The sequence below is a fragment of the Haemaphysalis longicornis genome, unplaced genomic scaffold (assembly GCF_048455015.1).
Source record: "Haemaphysalis longicornis isolate Haplotype H1 unplaced genomic scaffold, Haemaphysalis longicornis Haplotype H1 scaffold_1, whole genome shotgun sequence".
NCBI classification, from domain to species: Eukaryota; Metazoa; Arthropoda; class Arachnida; order Ixodida; family Ixodidae; genus Haemaphysalis; species Haemaphysalis longicornis.
The window spans coordinates 409,099,018-409,122,440 of record NW_027526203.1 but is presented as its reverse complement, the minus strand read 5'-3'; the positions used below and the strand labels follow the sequence as shown (position 1 = coordinate 409,122,440).

The window sequence follows — 23,423 nt, the reverse complement described above, 5'->3', positions numbered from 1 at the left end:
GTCGAAGAAATAAATTCCGCTCCATGGCTCACCTCGTCGTGTCCCTTGACGTCCGGGGTTTCGGCACCATGTGAAATAACGTCCAGGGAGGCAAAGGAAAAGGCGGTCGTCTGGGAAATGCTGATATATTTACACTATTTACATAGAACCGTACAGTGAGCAGCCATCTTGATGCCTCGCCTGGTCGTCTTCTTCGTCGTCGTCCAGGTGTCTGTTGAGCTTGGTGCGAGCTTCCTCTTCGTCTTCTACAAAAGTTTCAACACATATAGAACTTTAAAATTCTAAAAACCTGTCTACAGTGGTTCCACATGCGTTCTGAAACTTAATAGCCCCGTATCTGTCAATGCAATTGCTCACTTCGGTACATACTTCTTCCTGAGGCAGCGAATAATATAAGTCCTTAATGTCCACGGAAAACGCACTCACACCCACTGGACACTCCTCCCGGAGATAGTCAGAGACAGTACCTGGCGTCCTAATGAGGTAGGGGTCGTCGACTTCAAGAAGACACAAGCTTCTTTGCAGAAACCTACCAAGTTCTCGCTGCCAGGTTCCCCGCTCAGAAACAATGGCTCGGAACGGGCATAGTTCCTTGTGGGTCTTGGCACTGAAGAAGGCCGAAAGACTGATCTCTTTGCAGGCCTTCACGGAGGATGCCAGCTTCGAAAGTCCGGCTCTCTTGCACAGCTGTACAGCCCTTGCTTTCACCTTCGCAGGAACCACTCTTTTTACTTCGTTGAAGTTACCACGGATGGCCGCATCTGCTTTTTCTTTGTAGAGACTTCGAGGCATCACGACAAATCCTCCTTCTTTATCGGAAAGGAGCAGCTTTAGCCCATCTTCTCGAAGAACGGTAACCGCTGTGCAAAGCCTAGCACTACTGCCTTTTTTAACCCGCTGAGGCAGGCAATCAACGCCTTCTCTGATACACCTGTCCTTCATGATACACCTGTCCTTCCTTCATGACCTGCGACTGGCGTCACAGACTGCCGACTTCCTATGGGGCAACGTAGTCGCTCGACTGCCTAGGAGCAAGCAACGAATTCAAGGAAAAGGTCAAGAACTCAAGGTGCTTGGTGATGCCTCAATCCCGAAGAACGTGGCTGATCTCCTCATGCTTGGGCCGAAATTTTGTGAGCACCCTGATCTGGATAAGACAGAGCTGCTCAGCCTGGTGAGGACAGCTGCTGGTAGAGCAAGATTGGACGAAGTGGACAGGTGTATCAGAGAAGGCGTTGATTGCCTGCCTCAGCGGGTTAAAAAAGGCAGTAGTGCTAGGCTTTGCACAGCGGTTACCGTTCTTCGAGAAGATGGGCTAAAGCTGCTCCTTTCCGATAAAGAAGGAGGAATTGTCGTGATGCCTCGAAGTCTCTACAAAGAAAAAGCAGATGCGGCCATCCGTGGTAACTTCAACGAAGTAAAAAGAGTGGTTCCTGCGAAGGTGAAAGCAAGGGCTGTACAGCTGTGCAAGAGAGCCGGACTTTCGAAGCTGGCATCCTCCGTGAAGGCCTGCAAAGAGATCAGTCTTTCGGCCTTCTACAGTGCCAAGACCCACAAGGAACTATGCCCGTTCCGAGCCATTGTTTCTGAGCGGGGAACCTGGCAGCGAGAACTTGGTAGGTTTCTGCAAAGAAGCATGTGTCTTCTTGAAGTCGACGACCCCTACCTCATTAGGACGCCAGGTACTGTCTCTGACTATCTCCGGGAGGAGTGTCCAGTGGGTGTGAGTGCGTTTTCCGTGGACATTAAGGACTTATATTATTCGCTGCCTCAGGAAGAAGTATGTACCGAAGTGAGCAATTGCATTGACAGATACGGGGCTATTAAGTTTCAGAACGCATGTGGAACCACTGTAGACAGGTTTTTAGAATTTTTAAAGTTCTATATGCAATCCACCTTCATCTGCCTGGACGATAAGCTTTTTATACAGCGGAAAGGTGTGTGCATAGGATCTTGCATCGCCCCTGTTCTTAGTGACATTTTATTAGCCAGCTACGACCGTAAGCTTGAGAGCAAGCTAAGTCAGACGAGCGCGGTTAAGGTGATGCGATATGTGGATGACTTTTTAATATTTTACAGCACTAACCCTTCTGACGAGCAGCTTGCTGCTAAGACTGTCTTTGACGGGTTTGTCGCAGAATTAAGCTGTTTTGAACTGACGACTGAGCACCCTTCAGATAACAAACTACGCTTCTTAGACTTAGAGCTCACGTACTTAGATAGCCATGTCTGTTGGCGTTATGCGCCAAGGTCTCAAAAGAGCCTTCTTCCTTTTTCGTCTGCCCACTCGAAGATTGTAAAACGCGGCATTGCAACAGCGTGCATGAAGGCGGCGCTAAGTAGGTCTTGTGACCACCAAGTTGATGAAAGTTTTCTGTCGCAAGTAGCACGCCTGAAGCTTGCAGGTTTTCCAGCAACGCTTTTGGCTAACATTGCTGAAAGCCTCTTAGCAGGCCTTAAGAAAAAACGCTCAGTTGCCATACAATCGGAGACAAACTCGCAGCAAAAAATAGCCGTCATCCCATATGTGCACAAGGTGGCGCACAATCTCAGGAAGGTTGTCGGCAGGGCAGGCGTTAAGCTATTGTTTTCTGCCCAAACTAAGCTCGGTAGTCTGTGCCAGAAAGTGAATGGAGAGGGGAGGAGGAAAACAAGAGGATGTACTAAGAAACATAAGCAGAAGTATGTCGAATGTCGCCAAGGTGTAGTGTACAAAATTCCTCTTTCTTGCGGGAAATATTATATCGGCCAAACGGGGCGGTGCGCGAATGACCGCTTGCGGGAACATTCGAATAAGGTTAAAAAACAGGCTGCTGATAGTCAGTTAGCCATTCATTGTAAGAACTGTAAGAAATGCAAGTGCCACCCAATTTTTCAAGATACCACTTTCTTGTCAAAATACCGTGATGAATGCGCGCGTCTCATTTCAGAAGCCTATCACATCCACAACAGTGGCGAGGCATGTGTTAGCCTCCCCTCGATTTCCCTCCTTCCAAAAGAGATAAAATTCATGTCTGATTGATCGCCTCTTAGCCTCTGCGCAGGCTGAGTATTACAATCAATTTGTTTGTCATTGCTTAGTGATAATGGTGAAGTATATATGCTGACTGAAGAAATAAAACACATTTGGTTGTTAGTCAGCGCCGTGGTCCTGTGTCCTTTCTTGTCCTGTCCTTTTAGCGCTTGTTATCCTCCCAAACACCCCCAAACCTCCTAATAAGACGTTTCTGACGGTGCAGAAAAATAAAGCTTTGGGCACAGAAAACACATTCATCTAATACAAGTCAACAACAACGAAAGAAATGGAAACAGCCGTTTTATTTCCTACTGTGGGATGCGCGTGTTGGGGCACGCTGCTTGCTGCGTATACCATTACAGACTGTTCAGTCTTCACAAGAGATTCTCAAAAATACTTTAGGAAAGTCTACGCATTTTGAATACCTGTCGAGGAGCTCTGAGCACTGAACCACACAAATGAGCTAGACAGGACGGGTTACACACGATCTCCTCACTGATGCTCTTAAGAAAGTTGTTTTCTCTATCCTCATGCGTTGAAAACTTGTGCGGGATAGAGCTTGAAATTTGCCAGAGCTGTCAGAAGCTGACAAAATAACTGAATTACTGGAAATACGCTTTTTAATGCACTAAAGCATCAAAGCGAGCGATTTCTAGCACAGGCACTGGTGCCCCTAACGAGTGGAGTGTAGCAGACGACAGCGCATGCGAATGCCAAAGCTGACGTCAAGGTTCAGAGGCGCCACTCAAACATCTCACCGCCAGTAGCGGGCAGCGTTGGGCGAGTGCGCGTCTCAATAGCTGGTTTACGCGCTTGGTAGTACCCAACACAAAACGTTGACGTGCGCAGAGTGAGCGACGAGCTAAAATTAAGCGCACGTCTTTCTGTGGGAGTCTGAAGCATTGATATCAAGCTTATAGAGGCAAATAATGTCACGTGAGTAAGAAAACGTGCTGAGAGGTAACCCACTGGATAGTTGGTGAGCGAACTTCCTTTCTTTTCCCTTCTTTCAAACCACAAACAATGTGACCCTTCGTGAACCTTCGAAGCACGCCTTCCACTACCGTGCATAACCAAACGGCGCTCGTACCGCTCTAGCGCTGCCACTCGCCTTCCCCTCAGGCAAACGATCTTAACTTTTACCCGTGATCGTATAGATGGTATTCACTGAAAAATTTAGCGATCAATTTCTTCGCTTGGCAACTCTGGAAACGGTTATGTCTGTGCCGCTTGGGCAGTCATGGCGCGGCTTGTGCCACTGCTCCCACACCTTACCAAAAAAATAAAAAACCACCAGCGTGCGTCGTCTGCCCCATTTCAACCCCATTCTCGGTGGTGGTGTCAACGGATATGTTATCAATCGCACTCACATTGGAGTCGAGTCATCACTTTGCGTTCGGTGGGGGACAGTTTGGAACATCAAACACGTGTCGTGTGCTTAGCGCGGACAAGTACGCCATCTCGGGGAGCCCGACGTAACCAGTGACGGCGCACACACATGGTCGTTCGAATGCGTGCCACGCCAGTGATTGCAACCTATATGCCCAAACCCTGAAGATTCGCGTCATGGATGTATAGAACTCGGTTATCACAGAAGTTATCACAGCGCCAAGAGAAAACTACGCGGACACCTAAGCTATCTTTTAGGTGGTGAGGATGCGTGAGCATCACTTGTCGCTGAGTTATGCCGCAGAATTTATTGTCGTGCTACTGAGTTTGGTGTTGTGTGGATACGATGTGCAAAACACAAAAGAACTGAGTTTTCCTCGTTAGGAAGATTCCCTGGTAAAACCAAATTGGGAAAGCCTGCTTTACCGCGACCATGCTTTAAATCGAGGTCGTTTAAAGTCGACTTCACTACTTTACACAAATCTATTGCTGGGAAGACATTTTTTGAGGGTTAATATTTGCAATCTCATAAAAATATGAAAGGCCGAAGACCCTTTTTAATTTTTATTTTCTTGTCACTCTTTCTGCCGACAGCCTCCGGGCACTTTGCTTCGTTACGCGAGTCTGGGGACGGCGCGTTCTTCGATTGAGTGAAAAAACGTGTGCGTGATGCTCACGCATTAAAAGCGTGGAGGTAGTGGAGTCGCTCTGCAACGTTTCAGGCGGAATGACCCCATATGCGTCCTTAACACTGAAAAGCAAAACATCGAACTCATATTCGTCAAATGCCGTCTTTTATCTTCCACACGTTTCGAACACGCTCGTTTATGAGGAGTATCAAAAAAAATTATTCGCGTCACTCTCAAACTGCATCCACACTAGCTAAGGGCAGCCGACCTCAGCTTCCTCCTGCTCATTTCAAGAACAAAATGCACCGAGAAAATTATGCCTTCCTACCGGTAACGAAACTCCGAAGAGTCAAAATAAATGACAAAGCTGATGGCCAGCCTTAAGTTCACATTTCCCGGTCTCCACTAATAACGCAAGAAACAAAAATGACGAGAAAAAGACAGGGGGCTCAAGGCTGTCGTTACGAGTCATTATTTCTCCAGCAAAAATTCAAAACTACCACAAGTTAGCGGCGTGCAAACGCACGAAACAAATCTCCCCCCACACACGCACAGCGCAGCTTTAATAACTTCAGACAGCTGAGACAGCTATAATGAAATTAACCTAACGAGATAAATACGTATACAATTAGGAGCGTCACTAATACGCTTATCGTTCGGTAATCCCGTTGAGCTCAAATGCAGAGGTCTTTGCTAGTTTCTTGCTTGTTCCGAGCATTTTTGCTGGCAGATATTCTCCCTGCTAGTCGGGCACTCGGCACGTTACATCATTAACACTCTTGCAGCGCATTTAGCTAAGGGCGGCTCGCCTGCATGAGCCCATTATGAAACTTATTCCTTTACTCCCCTCTCTCTCCCCGTCGTCATTTTGTTTGCCCGATAAGCCCGACAGTAAGTTCGACCTCATGATATTGATGCGTATGATCTTTACGGCCTCTTTAATGCATTTCGATGTCTAGCAGAGGTTTTTTTATATAGGTGAATAGCGTTTAACTTTGCTTATGAAAGAAACGTACACATACAGCTGCCGTGCACCTAAAAGTCGCAGGCCATATCATATTAATAATTTTTTCGCGATTAAAATATATAAATAAAACGCAATGTTCCCGCCCTTTTAACGCGCTTAACTTTTCAGAAAAGCGCAGTGCATGCAGTTCTAGGTTTCGCATTGAAAGGCGCCAACGACTTTTTACTTCCTTCAGAAGGGGGTGTGCAGGAGGAAATATCTAGAAAGCCGTTTATAAACAAACACAGTAGCCCACTTGCCTTTGCCTACTTTAGCGCTCCCTTCGCTCACACTTTGATGCAAATACAAAGGCCGAAAACGCAATCACTGTTTCAAATCACCTGGCATGTTTCCATCATACCAACACTTCACATTCCTACATAAATGTTGGGGCTAAAACAGGAAACGTAAGCCCAATGTTTAACTTGGTCATATGAATGGAACCTTTCTTGCACACTGGCGTGACCACTGCGAAATGAACAGATCTGCTTAAGCTGGCTGAGGAACTTCGCGATTTTCGTTTTGTTCCACATCTCGGTTTAAACATGATCTGCAGCAGCACTTTTTCCGTCCCACTCGAAGACTCGCAGCAGTAACAACCTCTACCACGAACACAGCAAATAACAAAGCAGGAACAGTGACCGAGTATTATTCAATATTTGTACGTTGTAGACGGAGAGAGAGCACAACTTTTTTTATTGAGGAGTGTCTTGTAGGAGTGAAGACTTCCTACTGGCAGTATTTCATGACCGACTCGGACTCGATTCAGCCAGGGTGTGCTTGCAAGGACAAGCCTTAACGTGTTATCCGTGGACGCCGCAGGCACCTTAAATAGATGATTAGGACAAATACAAGTTCGCGTCATTCGAAATATTGCCACACAAAAATAAAAAAAAATAACGCTGACGTTAAAGAAATAAAAGAGCTAACCAGGATAATAAGGCGGACATAAAATAGTGGCGGTTCACCAGCCACTTCCTCGCGCTGCCCCTATGTATCCATATGGACTAGTTTGCGCGATTGGTTACCACTGAGAAAAGCTACCTCCAATGAACATATTTTGATCGCTGGTTCAGTTGAACGCAGTGCTTGAATGCGCTGCGTTCAACTGAACGGAGTTAACACGCTGCTTAGCTTGATTTGGCAGCTAACCAATGGAGCCACTGCTGACGTCGTTTTGTGGTGACTTTTAGTGACTTTTTAAATTTCAGACCGAATTTGAGTTAAGCGAGCTGTCACTCTTGCTTTTCTTTAAAATAAAGTCAGGATGTTCCCTTCCAACACACGTGGACCAAAGTGACATTGCTTCAAAGATATGTGGAGCTTTGGGAGTTTCAACAGCAAAGCAGTTTAGGGGCTCGTAATGTCCGTTGATGGTCGTACGCCAGGCGTGGGACTGGCTTAAAGTTTTTGTTCTCAGACATCAAAAATGCATAACACCCTAGCCATGCATATAAGCTTCGTTTAAAAATCTAATGACATCTTTTCGTAACGATATCCAGTTTTTTTTTTATTTGAAGTGACAATTTCTGGTCGTCAAATTCTTTCTAAATAAACCGTTACTATTAAATTTCTGCGTTGGAGAAGGTAACCTCACGTTTGGTGGTGGGTGCTTCCAATTATGACCGTTAACGTGCGCTGATAACGACAGCGTTTGCGCGTTCATCATGAAGTGCAATGGAAGCAAGTACGACATAGAAAACTTCATGAGCGCAGGGTTCGAGACACGCACTCAAATTCAGATAATATGTGTATAGCGGGTGTATGTTTAGTTTCTTTTTCTACTTGGGATATTTACGTTAATGGCTCTCTCGCCCGAACTGCTGCCTTTGGGGTTTCCGGGGGCCCCTCGCCTTTAAAAATTGTGCTGTCGTTAAATTGTGGTCATTAGAACTTCCGGAAACTCCACACTTTTCTTTTGGTGTTCAAACGTTACTTTATACACATTCATTGCAGTATTGGAATAATATCAAATCAAATCAAATTTGTGGCCTAGAACTTGTTTGTTGGCCCCTGGCTGATCTCTAGAATGCGCCTGCTAGTGATTTCGCTCAACACCACGCTGGGGCTTCTCCTACGCCAGGCAAAATTTTATACCTTTTTCAATTCGGTCAATGGCAGCAAGTTTCTACTATTTCGTGCACACCACACGCAGCCCTCCAAGGAGACAAATCACGAGATTGGATAAAGTTAGAATGGTGTCTTAGGAGCTGTGGTTTACCACGTTACCAGACGACAATCAAAAACAATGTTTTAGTTCCATCAAATTAGCACTCGGCCTTGGTGTCCAAGCACTCGGCCTTGATGTCTGCGCATAGCCTCCGATGCTATGCGCAGATCAGGAAATTGAATAAGTTCGGAATGATGTAGCAGCCGTGGCATATATTACCTGCCCATACGACCATCGAACACAATGCTTTAAGTTCTATCAAGATATCGCTGGGCCTTGGCGTCAGGAACGCTTTCCATCTTTCCAAGCTGTTTCCGTTTGTCGAACGTTTTTTAAATGTCCCTTTTTTACTCGAAATGCCATTAAGTAAAACGAAATTCAAATTGTCATATTGGGCGTGTTTGCATGCGATCGCTTGGATTTGCAGCACAAATGGTTAACTTATACGTTTTTCCATATTTATATACAAATGAACATAATGAACCTTCGTAAGCTTGTAAGTATTTTTGAAGACGAACATGCAGATTCTATGAATTCTTTAATACAGGCTGCGGTGGCTCGGTGGTTAGAGCGTCGGCCTGCGGGAGCACGAAGCCATAAGTTCGCTCCGAGCCTCGGCGGCCGTTTTTCATATAGGAGCGAAAAAACAGAGTCCGTGGGTCGATCTTCAGGCGCATATTAAAACTGCTCAAAATTGTTCCGTAGGCCTACACTGTGGCACGCCTCATAGTCCATGGGTGTAGGTTTGGAGCGTAAAATCCCAATTTGAATTGGAAATTATAATTACATGTTTACTGCAGCGCATTGCGTAGTTTCTTCCCTGAACCCCTGGTTTTATAGCCGGGCTGTGGTAAGTTTTTCGCTATCGATGTATGTTGGGCCAGACGTTCCAATATATTTTTTCGGACACTTCCGAGCAAATTAACAAAACAAAACACCGCAAGATTATGAGTTATTGTAGCTGAAACGCCTGTTTAGTTTGATCCATAGAAAAACCCTGAACACATTGGTTTCGCAAGCTTTGTGCTGCCACTGAAAGGCGCGCGAAACAGGACGCATCATATAAATTAGACAAGATTTAACGGCTATTTCGTTAAACGTTCGGGTAAACATACTATAATACTAACTTAACTGAGAGGAATAAAACCCGCCACAGAGGCTGAGGAGGCGCGGGAAAAACTTTATCCCCCCAAAAAGGTAAGAGTAGGCTCTTAGTTCGAATCAGCGCAACGACGGCAATACTGCGCCACCTCGGCATCAAACGAATAATAATGTTCATGAGTTGTCGCGGTAACAGAGTAATCGTCCATTATATACTAGAATGCAATGGACATTACTCCAGCCATCAGATAACTTTTCTTCAACGAGTTCCAACCTTGTAGCAGCCACGCAGCGCACAAATTTCGCATTAGCTTCTGTCGACAAACTAATTTTCTCTTGACGTCGCTGTAGCTGCCACCGAAACGATCTTCGTCACGGGCTCCATCTTCCTCCTTGGCGAAGTGTAGCTGCCACGTTGCTTGAAACTCCATAATACTGCCGGTCCACTCGGTTAATAGAGTACAACGTCAGCTTCAAACACACTTCGCTCTCTTGCGAGGTCCCTTAGAAAAAGACGCAGAGAGTGAAGCGAGAGCTCTTGAGCGCCCCCGTGTCCCACTCGCTGTCAGTCGCCGCCGCTATGCCTGTCCACTGCCGCCGCGTACGTGTATCGCTTTCCACGCCGCGGGCGCTTCACGCCGCGCGGCCCCGGTCACGTCGGGAAAATGCAGTTACTAGTGGCACCTTGTGGCTGGACTCGGCTGCCGAAAAGGGCCGCGCAGATCATGACGGACAAGCGCGCGCGACACAAGACAAACTCGACGGAAGCCTCGCGGCCGCTCTTCGACCGTCCGTCGAGCGGTAGACAACCATACCACTGGAGGGGAAGCTTCGGTAATAACTCTGCACCGACGTACGTGACGCAAATGCTGACGACTCACTCCGTCCCGGTTCAGGCGGGAGACCCCTCCACGCTGACTCGTGTGGTCCTCATCGCCATTTGCACTGGCATCCCCCCTATTTTAACATTGCCTCCTCATTCATTCGCTATTCCCGTATTAGCGTTGCTGGCTAGACTGTGTGTTTGCTCGCAAACTTTGAAGAGCACCGCAGGGTCGTTTGGATTCCGGAGAGAGTATGCACCCTAGTCATCTGCAAGGAACGACCAGTGCTGTCTATAGACACTGAGCCTGCATAGAAAGACCTGGCCACAAATTTCAGCATATTTGAAAAAAAAAAAAAAAAACGTTTCCTAATTTTACTCAAAAGTAAAAACTTCTCGGGGCCCTTAAATATGCTTCTGTGCTTTGAAGGCGAAATCCTGGTTATACTTATCTAGATCTTCCTAATGGTTCCATTATATTTGTGTCGCTTCCTTCGCTTTCATTTCTTCGCCTTGGACAGGCTCCTTTCTGTTACATCGCGTGTTTGCGTTTCTTTCTTCGCTTTTTTTTTTCTTGTCTTTTTCTGTAGATTATTTTTTCAAGTCCACTAATAACTCAGGGCACATCTTCGCCAGAATGAGGGTTTGTGCGACTGAGGTGCGCCTGTTTTACTGGCGTGCCGTCCCCCCGTTCATGTGTCACGCCTCATGCATTATTCTCACTTTCGTTACACCGCTGCCGAGGTGTGGAGGTAGCGCGGTGGTAATGCGCTCGTCTGGAGACCCGGGCTCAAATCATACGCACTAAAATGTGTGTTTAAGGCAAAAGCCTTAGATCCCTACGTTTCATGGAAAGCGTTAGTTACAAAAAATGTTGTCAGGTATACACAATCGATCAAAAAATTTCTCCCACCTCCCCTCGCGGGAACCCCCGTGTAGATGCGACGCATAGGGGGTTCTGTTGTTGTTTCCGTTCGGTTGATTCTCCCATCGCGTGAAACGTGCCGTGAACCCTCTGCCGCGGCTATGACGCAACGTGGCGCGGCTATGACGCAACACAATCCAACACAATCCACTTTAATCCAATCCAAATCCAATCCAATCCAAGCCAAGCCAAGCCAAGCCAAGCCAATCCAATCCAATCCAATGCCCCTCGCGAGAGAGTGTTCGCTATCGGAGAGGAGAGGGGGTGAGCGGCGGAGAGCGCAGCTCGCGCGGCGAGGAGAATGGTGGAGGGGTGTGGACGGACAACAACAACGCCGTATGGAGGGACAAGGCGAGTGAATGAGGTGCAGTCGCATCTAAAATTTGAAATTGCGCAAGCCAGGGAGCATGAGCACGGCATAGCGGGTCGGGAAATAGGAACAGCAGTTCGGGGGGAGGGTCGTAAGAGGGCTCTGAGAAATGGCAGCACAGTGCGTGCCGGGAAAGGGAAAACAACTGCATCGAATGAGGGTAGGCCGCTGCCGCACGTGCAATACAAACCAAAGAGGGGGAAGAGGATGCTTCTGGCGATGGTTAGGGAGCGGAACGAGCTTTGCAGGTCGTTGATCAGGGATTGGTCAAGTGGTGACGGGCGCGGCAGCAAAAATCAACAAAACGATCAAGAGAAGATGAGCAGAAGGTCCAACTCCGCTTAAAATCGCCTCAACATTCTCAGAATGCTATAAGAATTCCCCGTAATTTTTATGCGCTCTTTACAGCGGCAGCCATTTTCTGTGCCGGACGACAATAACAACGACAACTACGGCGTCGGTTTTTCGCAGAATGGAGTGCGTATGGCTTTAACATTAAAAAAAAAGGTACTTGTGTCAGCTCACACTTGTCTTCGTCGTTCACATCCAAGAAGCATCTGATACTAATTATCGAGATACTAATTATCTAAGCACGATATACTAATTATCAGAAGTCTAAGAAGATAAGTTTAAGTCTAAGATTAAGTCTAAGATTAAGTCTAAGATACGACGAGAAATATCTGAAATTCGTGGTTCATTTTAGTGTGAATCTTTACTGGCAGAAATGGCAATGCCCATAATGAGAGTTTAGACAGTTCGCTCAAAAACATTTATAAATATTTGTTCAAGGGGTAACTCGCTAACGCTTGAAAGCTTGTCATACCTTTAATGGGAGGCTACACGTGCCTGAGAAGATGACAAACAGCGCGTAGAATTCGGAGCGCCGTGACGAAGGCTCGAACATAGTATACTCCAGGAACGGGGTTTGTAGCTGGGCTAGTTGGTTCATCGCATGGAGTGAACAGCGCTAAGACGGGAAAAAGCGAAACAAGCATGATTACCTGTGTGTACATAGCGGCCCCAGTGAACACAGATCAAACAAAGCTATCCCAGCGTTTATCTAAGATGGACGCGATCTACAGGTGGAACGTGACTTTCTCGTATCTCGCCAAATAAGCTATTTGCTTATCCATCATGGCCGCGGGCGGTGTGCTCATGCATGACGATCCTCTGCTATGAATGAAGAATGCCTCGCAGATCTCACGTGTGCGCTGGCTTCTGTGTCTTGGAGGCCGATACTGCAGGCCTCGAAATCGGGCTATCACTTGCAACGCTTCACATTCTGGGCGAGCATGCTGTCGGTTCAGGTTTTATGCGAGTTGGCATGTTCTCGCACCCGGTGGATAATGCAGCGTCCTGCCTTACCGATATACAATTTTTTTACAGGACAGGGGAATTTTTTAAATGGCTGCCTCATCGCATTGGACAAAGAGCGCGGCGTGACTCTTAGCACAGCTCTTGTGCACTCCCTTGTGGTTGACTCGCTTGAACAGTGGACTCAGTTTGTTAGGCGCTGAAAAAAAGATGCCCGTTCTGCGGGATCTTCATCGCAGCAGTACTGCGCATGTCGCTCAGGAGCTTGTTGGCTATGTGTATAGCAGCTCATCCGGGTACTCAGAGGAGCGGAGGCGCTGGACTTAAGTTGCAAAACTGGGCTGAACTGATTGCTCGCAGGGCCTGAATAGGGAATTCTTCAGATCCCGCAGGACGAGCATAGAATGAGAGAAGTCATCCCCTACGTGCAAGGGGTAAGCCACTACCTTGAAAAGATTGTTGGCCGCTCAGGTGTTACCGCCTCATTGATTGATTGATTGATTGATTGATTGATTGATTGATTGATTGATTGATTGATTGATTGATTGATTGATTGATTGATTGATTGATTGATTGATTGATTGATTGATTGATTGATTGATTGATTGTGCACGACCCAGCAGCGTCGGTAACCATACGTGGTGAAGCCGCTTGTATTTTTGTTTAAAATGTTCTCCAATACCCCCCTGCCGGTATTTGGAACTCTGGGTATGTATCCCTGAGGAGCTGTCCAAAGAAGGCTCTCCCATTTGTGCGCTTCGTCATAGTGATAGCCTTTGTTCTGCGTTGCACCCTTTACAGGCTAGTTGCCAAGTCTCCTTCGGAACCAGAGAATCTCGGCAAAAGTGGCGGGGCTAAAAGAAAATTATATACCCTTTCCTCCGAAAACAGGGGTGCACGCGAAGCTTGGCCTGAGTGAAAACGAAGACGACCAAAATCGAAACACAATGACCGCAAAACGAAAACACTTCTGATAAAATCAAGACGCAATGACCATTTTGTCATCCGGGGCGAAAGAACTGGGATTCTGCCACGGGGATCTTTGCCGTGCGTCACATTCATTCATTCTAGAATGAGGCCGTCTGCCGTGTTAGATATCATTTAGCCATGCTGGATACCCCTGTCAAGCCTATGCTCACCTAGATCACTGCTTCGTCTGTACCACATACTCTCTTCGTTATTCTTTCTTCCTACTTTTCATTCAATGGTTTTTTTAGCTTTTGTACTTCTTTCTTTAATCTCCTCACTTTCACTTCTCTAGTCATCTACTGCTAATCCATTCTGATATTTAAATATTTTTCTTTCCCTTCAAAACTACATAGTTTCTTTCGTTAAGGCGTCCATTTCCTGGCCAATCTCCCTGAGTGGGTATGAACCATCCCACTGGTACCACCGCCACCACCACCTAAACTCTTTAATTTTGCTGAGCTTTACTGGAACACAAATTTTTGGTATACGTTATTGTAGATCATTCTTCTGCGATTATAGGGAAAGTTCACGCACTTCAATGGCTACCCGCTTTTTCAGGGAGCGAACTACCCATGCTGCGCTAGACGGTGTACTCCCCGATAAGAGCAAGCGACCGCACCGGTGATGTGGCGTGATGCGAACGACGACACTGATTGGCTCCCATTGTGGCGTGATACAGCGCGACACTGGTGCGCGCACCCCCTCCCCCCCGCCAACTGCGAATGGAGAGCGATATATAGTTACGCCCGGAAAGAGGAAGCCCAGGGAAGGTTTCAATCTATAATTCAATCTATAAGCCCCAGCAGGACAGAGTCGACGCTTTATCCCTCGACAATCCCCACGAGTGGGTACGGTTCAAACACTTCAACATCATCATCACCATCGTCGTCGTCATCGTCATTAAACCACGTGGATAAAGTTGGCTTTGCCGCAAGGCATTTTGGCGTACGCCACCACCGAAGGCGCAAGTCAGACCGCACAAGCTTCGCTTTAATAAGTCTTGCGCATTAACACCGGTTCCTTTCACGATGAGAGGAGTCAGCAGCTAGTGGAGCTATTTGGCTTAACCGTGATATCGCCCGCTTACCGGCGTGCAAGCTATTCTTAACGGTGACACCAGCTGAGCTGACTGAATTAGATTTCTGCATAGTTTGGATTATGCGCGCCCGTACGTACAGATTCCTGGCGGTCATGCGACCCCGTGGGCTTGCGTCGGCTTTGTGTCGCCAATCATGCAAGAGACAACCGCCAGATCACTTCAAGATCACGTGATGTCGCACTGGGAATGAACATCATCAAGCACGACTGAATAGCGTCGGACCGCATATGTAAAGGAAGGAACGAAGAGTACAGGAAGGGCAGGGAGGTTAACCAGGGTACTGTCCGGTTGGCTACCCTATGGGGTGGGGATACGGGAAATGAAAGGGAAAAAAAGGACCGCGGTACATATCAAAAGAGAAAAGAAGAGGAAGGAAGTTAGAAAAACGCAAGGCGTGGCCATGGTAACTACAAATGCAGCACAAAGCACGCACATAAAGCAAGAAAATGCACATAACTAAAGCGGTACACTGATCAAATTGGCGAACTAAGGACGCTGCACTGCAGTAATGTCCCTACAATTGTTCAGATATGCCCGACGCCGCTTGAATTTGCTGGTTAGCTACGCTGACGCCGCGTTGTGGAATGGGCTTACGTATTGACGGAAGCGTGGCTGAAAAACGCTTCAATTAATACCAGATGGCCTGCTGCAAATCCCATATACGTACTCCGCGAGTAGATGTCCATGACGACGGTGGGAATATCCGCAACATCTTAGGGAACGCAAACAAGTAACCCAGAAAGTCGTCGTAATCTTACAACCATCGCGAATTACGCCAACTAAAGCGGGCGTCAACATCAGGCACGTATGGGCCCATAAGTTCAATGCCCTAAGGTCTTAGCGTAATGAGTTTCGTCAACAAACTGGTGTTCGTGATCAGAACATCAGTGCTTACTACCCCGATCTGGAAATAATATTTTATATCTGTAAATAAGGCGTCATTATAGTATAATCGTCATTACAGTATAAGTCACATTAAAAGTGTGGGCGGACAATCACGTTACACGTAAGTCTGAATGTGGCTCTAATTTTTAGAGCGCGCCGCGGGTGAAACAAAGCAGTGGGTGCTACAAGTACCTGTCGCTTACTTGCCAGAAAAACACGTTACGGCAGCCCAAAACATTTAAGGTACAAATTTTGACGTGTTGGCCCCGCCGGCATTTACAAACCTCTGATCGAACTGTGCGCGGGTCGTACAAAAAAAAAAAAAATCCAGGAAAGCGCGTTTTCTACAACTACAAAATCACTCGAACTAAAGTTATGTTTACTGTCTATTCAACCAGAAGAGCAAATACACCGATTTTTTGTCCATATTTCACCAACCTCAGGACGTTAACTCAAAAGTGACGAAAGATATCTTTCCAAGCGTCGTTATAGTGAACGGAGACATCAGCCATGTCGTTACAAACTATCTTACCTCCCAGCTCTCCATTATTAGGTCGAGGTAAACATTTTGCTGTTTGTGCTTCTCAATGGCATAATCGCGTGCGAACAAGTACCAGAGACATTGCTCAATATAAGTACTATTTTATTCGCGTTACAAATGTATAGGTTCAATGCACCAGATTTGTAACTGTAACCTGGCTCGGTTCAGACGATGCATTGCTGAACTATCACAGCACCTGCAGCACTAAGCATTTTCACTAATGAATACAAAAATCGATTTCAGTGCGGGAAGTAGTTTCAGTGTCGTGGTTGAAAGCTGGGCACTTGGGGTGCACGCTGTAGTTCCCTCCAAGCTTGACTGCCGCACCGAAGCCCCGGCACTCGGAAGGCTTCCTAGTTATCCAGCCTGCGACAAGGGAAGAATGCGCTTGATGTCCCCTTTTCTGTACAATAGATTCCAACTCCATCTTTTTATTCCTGGCAGCATCGTTTCCCCTACTGGTAACCTTTGTACTACCTGACTCTGGTTCTGCTAAAGCAAGAAGTAACGACGCTGTTCGCTTTACTGGCCCGTTTGTTAGTTGCCTAGGAAAAATGACACATACCTGAAGGGGATCGACTCTGGGCCGATGCGCGATGAGGCCCGGGGTGACGAGTTGCATCGCAGCTGGACCCAGATAAGGTGGAGGGACGTCAAACGAGGTGTTTTCGGGTCGCTGCCAACGCACAGCGCACGGGTGGGATTTTCCCAGCGGCAGCGCCGCGACGTCAGCTGCCATCTCTTCCTCGGTTTTCAGTATACCGCTCGTCTCGGACCGAAAAAAGCGGCGTCGTCTGTCTCCCTCTGCGGACGGGGTCCTTGAGGATGCGATGTTGCCGTCGACACGGAATGGTGGTCCACTTAGCACCTCCCCACTCTCGGCTGCAGCCAGAGGCGGTGTAGCGTCGCTTGCGGTGGCTCCGTCCTTGGTCTGCGCACTCAGGGTGGACTCTGCCTTCTTCTCCAAGGCGGTGGCTGCAGTCTCTGACGAAACGCTGAAGTTCCTCCTACCTCCGGGTGATGGCCTGCTCACCACCTCACCCGAACCGGTTGTACCCAGCAGCGTTGCCACATCGGAAGAAGTTTCTGTTTCCTTTTTGCTCATCGTCATAGCATGATTGAGTTTGTGGGGGCCACTGTCGGGCGTGAGAATAGGATTTACCACCAGATACTTCGCGGTCATGATGGCTGACGACATTCTGGTAGCTTGTTAGGGGTCCACGAACCTACCCGCAAGGCCAGAATTACGATGATGATGGCCTACCGCCAGCTGCTAGCGCTCGTCATATTCTTCCTCTTGTATTCTTCTCTTCTCTTCTAACAACGCAGTATCATTATTTATTCTTTTTATGCCAGTTTTGTTTCGTACATTTAATTTATTAGTGGTATGATATTTCGCGTGGCTGTTTTTTATTTCTCCGTAGATTTTTATTTGCTACTCCTATGATGAATTTTATGAGCCCACTCACCTTGTCCAATCGCCGTTCGGGTGAAGAAGTTCATTTCTTTTTTGCACTGCCATATCCACCACCGCAAGCGCCACGTGCACTGCCATTCTACTCAGTTGTTATTGTTCTTAGCTTTACTTGGACGGAAGGCCCGTGGCCAGCCGGTGAAGAAGGAAGGGAAGTTTTGTCCTTACAGAGGTCGTCTTGAAGAGGGATCACTTATAAATCGTCTTGACAATGGCTAAATTGGTCGTACTAGGCCACGTATCTGGGCACAAATTATAATGTTGCTTTCGGTGTGGTGTGACAGGGATCTGGGCTCGATGTAAGTTGTGGTGGGGTAAGGGAAGTGAATGTCAGAACGCGAAGAAAATTTTGAGCGGTCGTGCAGCGTGCATTATTATTTTGTTTGTGAGAATCATTATCGTCGACAGCAACAATTTGAGGCTGTTTTTTTTTTGTTTTTTATTGCGAGGTGTAGCCCATAATTTAGCCCTAATTTAGTCCTTGTGTTAAGCGGATGGTTGTTTGTAAAGACTAAACATAATAGAGGCGACAGACACGGGCCCTGATAGACTCCCAACTCTACAATAAAAAAGGGGGAGTAGTGGTTATCGGTGATCGTGAGAGAGGGAGAGAAAAAGCTTTATTTCAAAACTGCCTCAGTGTGTTGGGTGACCGGCAGCCGAAGCCTGCCGGGGACCATGGCAGCTCTTTCCGCGAGACCCTTCTGGGTCTGCAGGTCCGAGCTGCCCTCCTCTCAGAGCTCGATTGAGGGGATCAAGGAAAAGGGGTCTTCAGAGCGTGCCCATATGAGCTTGGTGGTGGTGTGCGCACCGCATGCAGGGAAATTAGGTGACCGGTATAAAGTCGGGTGAATATAGTGCAGTCTCGAGTGACATGGCAGCGTGTTCGTCTGTACCACAGACGTTCTTCGGGGTTAGTAAGATCCCGATGTGCGAGGGGATACATTCGGCGGGAGCGGTGGTAATGTGCGGTGATTTCTTAATAGCTTAATGAGCCGTCGTGTGCTGATTGGGCTCCATGTAAGGGGACGAGGCTTGGTACTGCTCGGGCCGTGAGCTGTTGAGCTGCTTTGTTGATCGCCTCGTTACCCCCCAGCCCTGTATGGGCAGGAGTCCAGATCAATTCCACTTCGGTGGTTACAGGGTCTTAGACCACAATTTTGAGTGACCGGGGGGAATAGCCCCTTAGTCAAATTTTTTGATGGCCATTTCCTAATCTGAAATTATGATTGCGGGGGTAGGCCAGTGAGAAAGTGCCAGCGCAATTGCCGCCTCTTCGCGCCGCTGCCGGATCGCGGGTGCGTACCGTAAGGAATTGATGGGCAGAATGTCCGGGTCATAATAGAGCCGTCACAGCATACGCGTCGTGATACCTATAGTCGGCCGCGTCCCCGTATACCGTGTTTGGTTTGATTAGGTACTTACAGGGTAAAGTTCGGGCTCGTTGTTTCGCTGCGCTTCTGATTGTGCACCGGGTGCATGTTGCGCGGGAGGGGACGAATGAGAAGTTGGGCGTGAATATCTTGGGGAACGGGCACTCTGGCGGTAATTAGCGGGGCTCGTAGATTCAGGCTGTGCATGGTTTGTTGGCCGGTAGGGGATGCCGACAGTCGCGCTAGCTGATTGAGCCTCTGGGCCTCTATTAGTTCCTCAGCCGTATTGTGGACGCCCAACTGCTCCAATCTGTCAGTGGAAGTGCTGTGGGGTGTTTGTATGTCTGACTTGTAGACTTTACAAATTAGGAAATTGACCTTGGTCATTTCGGTATTGGAGTGTTTGAGGCACGGTTGGCAGTATTCGGTGCGGCTCATCCCAAATGCTAGGATTAGGCGGATTCTCTTGGTTTATTGAAGTCCTTCATTTCGGCATGATACATGCCGTCGGCGGCGGGGAATTGTTTCCCGTTTTCAAGGAAATTTTGTATCTAAGTGCATACATTCGTAGAAAGGCCAAGAGAACATGTCCTAGCTAGTTGTAGATATATGTGGAACGCCGCGAAGTCTGTTGTTCCGTATTTCATGCGGAACGATGGGTGTATTGTGCTAGTTGTGTTTTTATAATAGTTTGTGAAAAACTTGTTTATGGGTGCAAAAAATCAATAGATTCTTCGTGCGACATAACACTAGTATTTCCACGGAATGCTTGTGGAATTTTGCGCATTTGAACGAAATTTCTTGATTGCCTGAACAAACGTGGGAGTAGTTTGAGCCTTTTTACAGCGCAGCTGTTTCGGAAAATTTTTGCATCCGGGGGCAGAGTCGCGTCGACAAAGAATTTTGCACCATGTGGCAAACTCAGCTTTGTAGTGAATTCGGTAGCTCTCAATTCATTCCAGGTAGTTCAAACAAATTATACTGAAATTGGCCGCTATGACGACTCTACTATTTCGCTGAGTTTCATTTAGTTTTCGTTATTAGTTAATTAACAATGATGTTGTAAACTTTACAGAATTACTAGAGAGTTTTAGCGGACCATTTTTCACGGTCCACTCCGCTCCCCGCGGCCCGCTCAGCACAATGGGAGAGTCAGTAGCAGAAAGGCTTTTAGCTAACCGATAACGGTATCTCCCTGGACGGGGAATCATTCGCGTCACCCTTCGTGCCCTGTGCGTTTGGAAATCAAAACGTTATCCAAAAGGAAATATAAGAATTGATACTTTGGTGACTGAAATAAAGCAAAATACTGTGGCCATCGCCTTCTTTCAGCTCTATTATATAATGTCGCTGAAACGACATAATGGTCTGAAATAATTTAAAAGAAGACATTCAACTTTCGAATATCCGAAACAAGGCTGTCTTTCTGGGCACTGCATAGAAGTAGGCTCGCGTTTCGGTCGACGTTTTTCGCTTCTGTTCTAAACCTCGTTGAGTTGTGTGACATATTAGCCTATTCGGAAGTGCTTTCGCGATTTCTTCGCTCATGCTTCAACTGAAGGAACGGTTCGCAGTAACGCGCTCGCCTCGCTGGGGGCAGCCATCTTGGAATAACGCGCCGGAGCGTAAGCACTTATACACTGCATGCTTCGCCCCTCCCCAGGTTTTCAATGGTGGAGGTGGCCCAGAATCGTGAGGGGTAACATCTTATATTAATGACTGGTTAAATATCATGCGTACGATTTCACGAGATAATGAAATAGTACCTGTCTGCAGTGCGTTGTTAATGAACTCGCACGTGGCACAGAAGGAACGATTGAGCTAGTAATCAATTTAGATGAGCCTTCTTGAGTGATTAGTTTTTCAAACAATCAGTTGGATGAAAGGTTAAGCGCTGGTACATTGGTTAGAGTAGGTATGTTAGAGTATAAAACCCAGACAAGGTAATTAATAAAGGTTGAAGCACATCGGAATGTATGCACTAAATTTCGATTTGAATTTACTTGTTCGATTTGGCATCGCTTAGTGTTTTAGGACAGAGTACACCAAAATACCTAAGAATTAAATTCGAGTATTGGTGGCAAGTCTCTGGTAACACATGGCGTTTTGCATCAGCCCCTTCTTTAAGGTATTGTTTGTGCATGCGAAGGAGCCCACTGGCGCATATCTTCCTCGTTTGTGTGTTGCATTTTCATCGATACCCCCGTCATAATGGTAATAATCATCAACATTATCATCATCATCATCATCGTAGTAGCCGTCGCAATCATCATCACCGTTATGGTTTCAAGTTGTAATTTCATTTGCGAAAAAAGGAGCCTGTATTCTCAAAAAAAGAGAAGGAAAATGACCGAGAAGCGCGAAATATGGTGGAAAACAAACCAAGCAAGATGAATTTTCCACTTTACTTCTTTGTGCGGCAAACGGGCGTGTGAGAGGAGAGGGGATGGGGGGGTCTTATATCAGCGCCGCCGCCGCCACCACGTGCAATAATGCCTGCGGAAGTGCGCACCATATTGATGCGGCGCCTCGAAACGAGCGACCAGAAGGAAATGCAAGGTGAAAGAAAGAGATTAATGAATACTTGCACTGGGCCAAGAACGCCGCCTCCCAGAGTGCGAGGAGGGCGCTCGGATCAATAGAGCAGCGGCGGCAGCCCCCGTCCCTCTGGCCGCACGCGCAGCACGCCGGTTCCCGGCGGCCAGCGCGGGGCCGGCCGTGAAGCGGCCCAAATGTTCCCGGGCGTTGGGCGCCCTCGTCCCCGCAGCATCGCTACTCAAATATCCAACATGGGGCCTTTCTACGCCTGCGAGCGATTCGGTTGCGTTATGCAAGAAGTATTTTTGTGGGCGTAGAGTTCAATAACTAAAATTGGCTTCGTTCGTTCTTTTAAACATTTATACTGAGTATGGCCACAAATTGCTCCGCATCGCATAATCCTGCTCTGTATTAATAGTTAACTGGCCAAATGACGAGCACGATCATGCGGAGGGCCATCGGCATCCCTGGAAGCAGGACCATGAAACTTTAAAAGGTTGGACGCGTTGGTGGGAATCCCGCGCAAATCGGGAATGTAGTCAGGAACGTCGTCTGGGAGGGGAGAAGGCCTGAGCGCTGCCTTCTCTCCCAGCGACAAAAGTCCCCTAGAAGGCAGTTTCCGCGTTCTCGTTGGTCACCCTACCAGATCACCGCGTTTACCCTGGGCGTCAGCCAGGGGACCGCGCACTCTGACAATTAGCGTGACCGCGAACGTTTTGAGCGCAGGCCTTCATATCGAGTCCGTGTTGTTGCCAGGCAGAGAGCCGAAACAACCGCGCGAAGCCGTCCACGTAAAGCTTGCAGCGTGGAGATGCGGCCGGCGCGCGGCTCAGCGTCTAGAGCCTTCAACAGTGGGCCCCGTCTCGAAGAATAAAAGCCGCTCATCAGATTTGCTCTTGCGCGCCGGCAACAGAGCAGCGCGCAGTTTGCATATCCGTACACGCCGCGTCTTGGGGCCGGCGGGGGGCGTCCATATTGCTCGCATGATTGTCGCTCACGATACGTGCCGCGCATCCAGTAGGGCCACCCAAGGCACCATTTTCCGCTACATTTCTGCGCCACCCCGCTGCCAATGGACAGGCCCTATTTCCGCGGCCGGGCACGTTGCTGTGCGCCGACAGATGGGCTCTCCCCGGCCAAGAGGAATTCTGTGTCGCGGGCTCGGCCGCAGCGTGAGTGCACGGGCCTCTCCGCCACGGAGACCAGGATAAACAGAAAAGAGTGTTTACTCCTTTCCGCCTCGTTCCAAGCGCCGCCCCCCTCGCTATACGGCCGCTCTTATGCCCCGCTGCCACTTTATCTATTTCTCTGTATATGTATATAATAAATATGTGTTCATTGGGTCTTGTTTTCCTTGCCCGTACGTTTTTCGGGGATGATTTATTCTAGGAAACGTGCACGTGAGCGGCCCCTTGGAGGCTTTTCGAATAGCTGTATAAATTCTTATGCGGGCAATGTGCGCCTTGGTTGTATGTGTATTGTAATGGATTGCGGCAGCCTTCTCGCAGTTGATTGAGGAATCATGTAGCTTAATGGCTCTATTCACCTCGAATCCGCCGAAAACAGCGTACGCAGCATACCGCTCGCTTCCATGGCTGTTTAGGAGCTCGTGTAGACTTGCAAAAGAGAAGATAGTGGTGACGTTCAGCATATTGCCTGGCAATAAAATGTGCGACATATTAGACTCCGAACTACTCTTCATTGAAAGCAACTGCCCGTTGCAGTCACGGGCAATAATTTTTATGACGTTTCTTTAAGTTTTTACATAACACACACTCGCTCACATATATAACCTCGGATA

The 23,423-nt window shown here is 47.6% G+C and overlaps 1 protein-coding gene, 1 long non-coding RNA gene and 1 pseudogene across 2 annotated transcripts in view; 1 reads left to right on the top strand and 2 right to left on the bottom strand.

Moving 5' to 3' along the window:
- Positions 1-792, bottom strand: part of LOC144138334 (serine/threonine-protein phosphatase 4 regulatory subunit 3-like) — a 32,398-nt pseudogene extending 31,606 nt beyond the window's left edge.
- LOC144172476 (uncharacterized) overlaps positions 1-23,423 on the bottom strand; it is an 86,295-nt gene that overhangs the window by 49,744 nt on the left and 13,128 nt on the right. Inside the window, exon 2 of the long non-coding RNA XR_013323021.1 lies at positions 12,253-12,396. This is a non-coding gene — a long non-coding RNA (uncharacterized LOC144172476). The remainder of the gene's footprint in view (positions 1-12,252; positions 12,397-23,423) is intronic.
- LOC144137987 (uncharacterized) lies at positions 941-5,136 on the top strand. Its single transcript, XM_077670022.1, has 2 exons — positions 941-2,569; positions 5,128-5,136. The coding sequence occupies exons 1-2, from the start codon at positions 941-943 to the stop codon at positions 5,134-5,136; spliced, it is 1,638 nt and encodes a 545-aa protein (XP_077526148.1).

Coding starts and splice junctions, on each gene's coding strand:
- LOC144137987 (XM_077670022.1), top strand. CDS start 941: ATGATACACCTGTCCTTCCTTCATGACCTGCGACTGGCGTCACAGACT.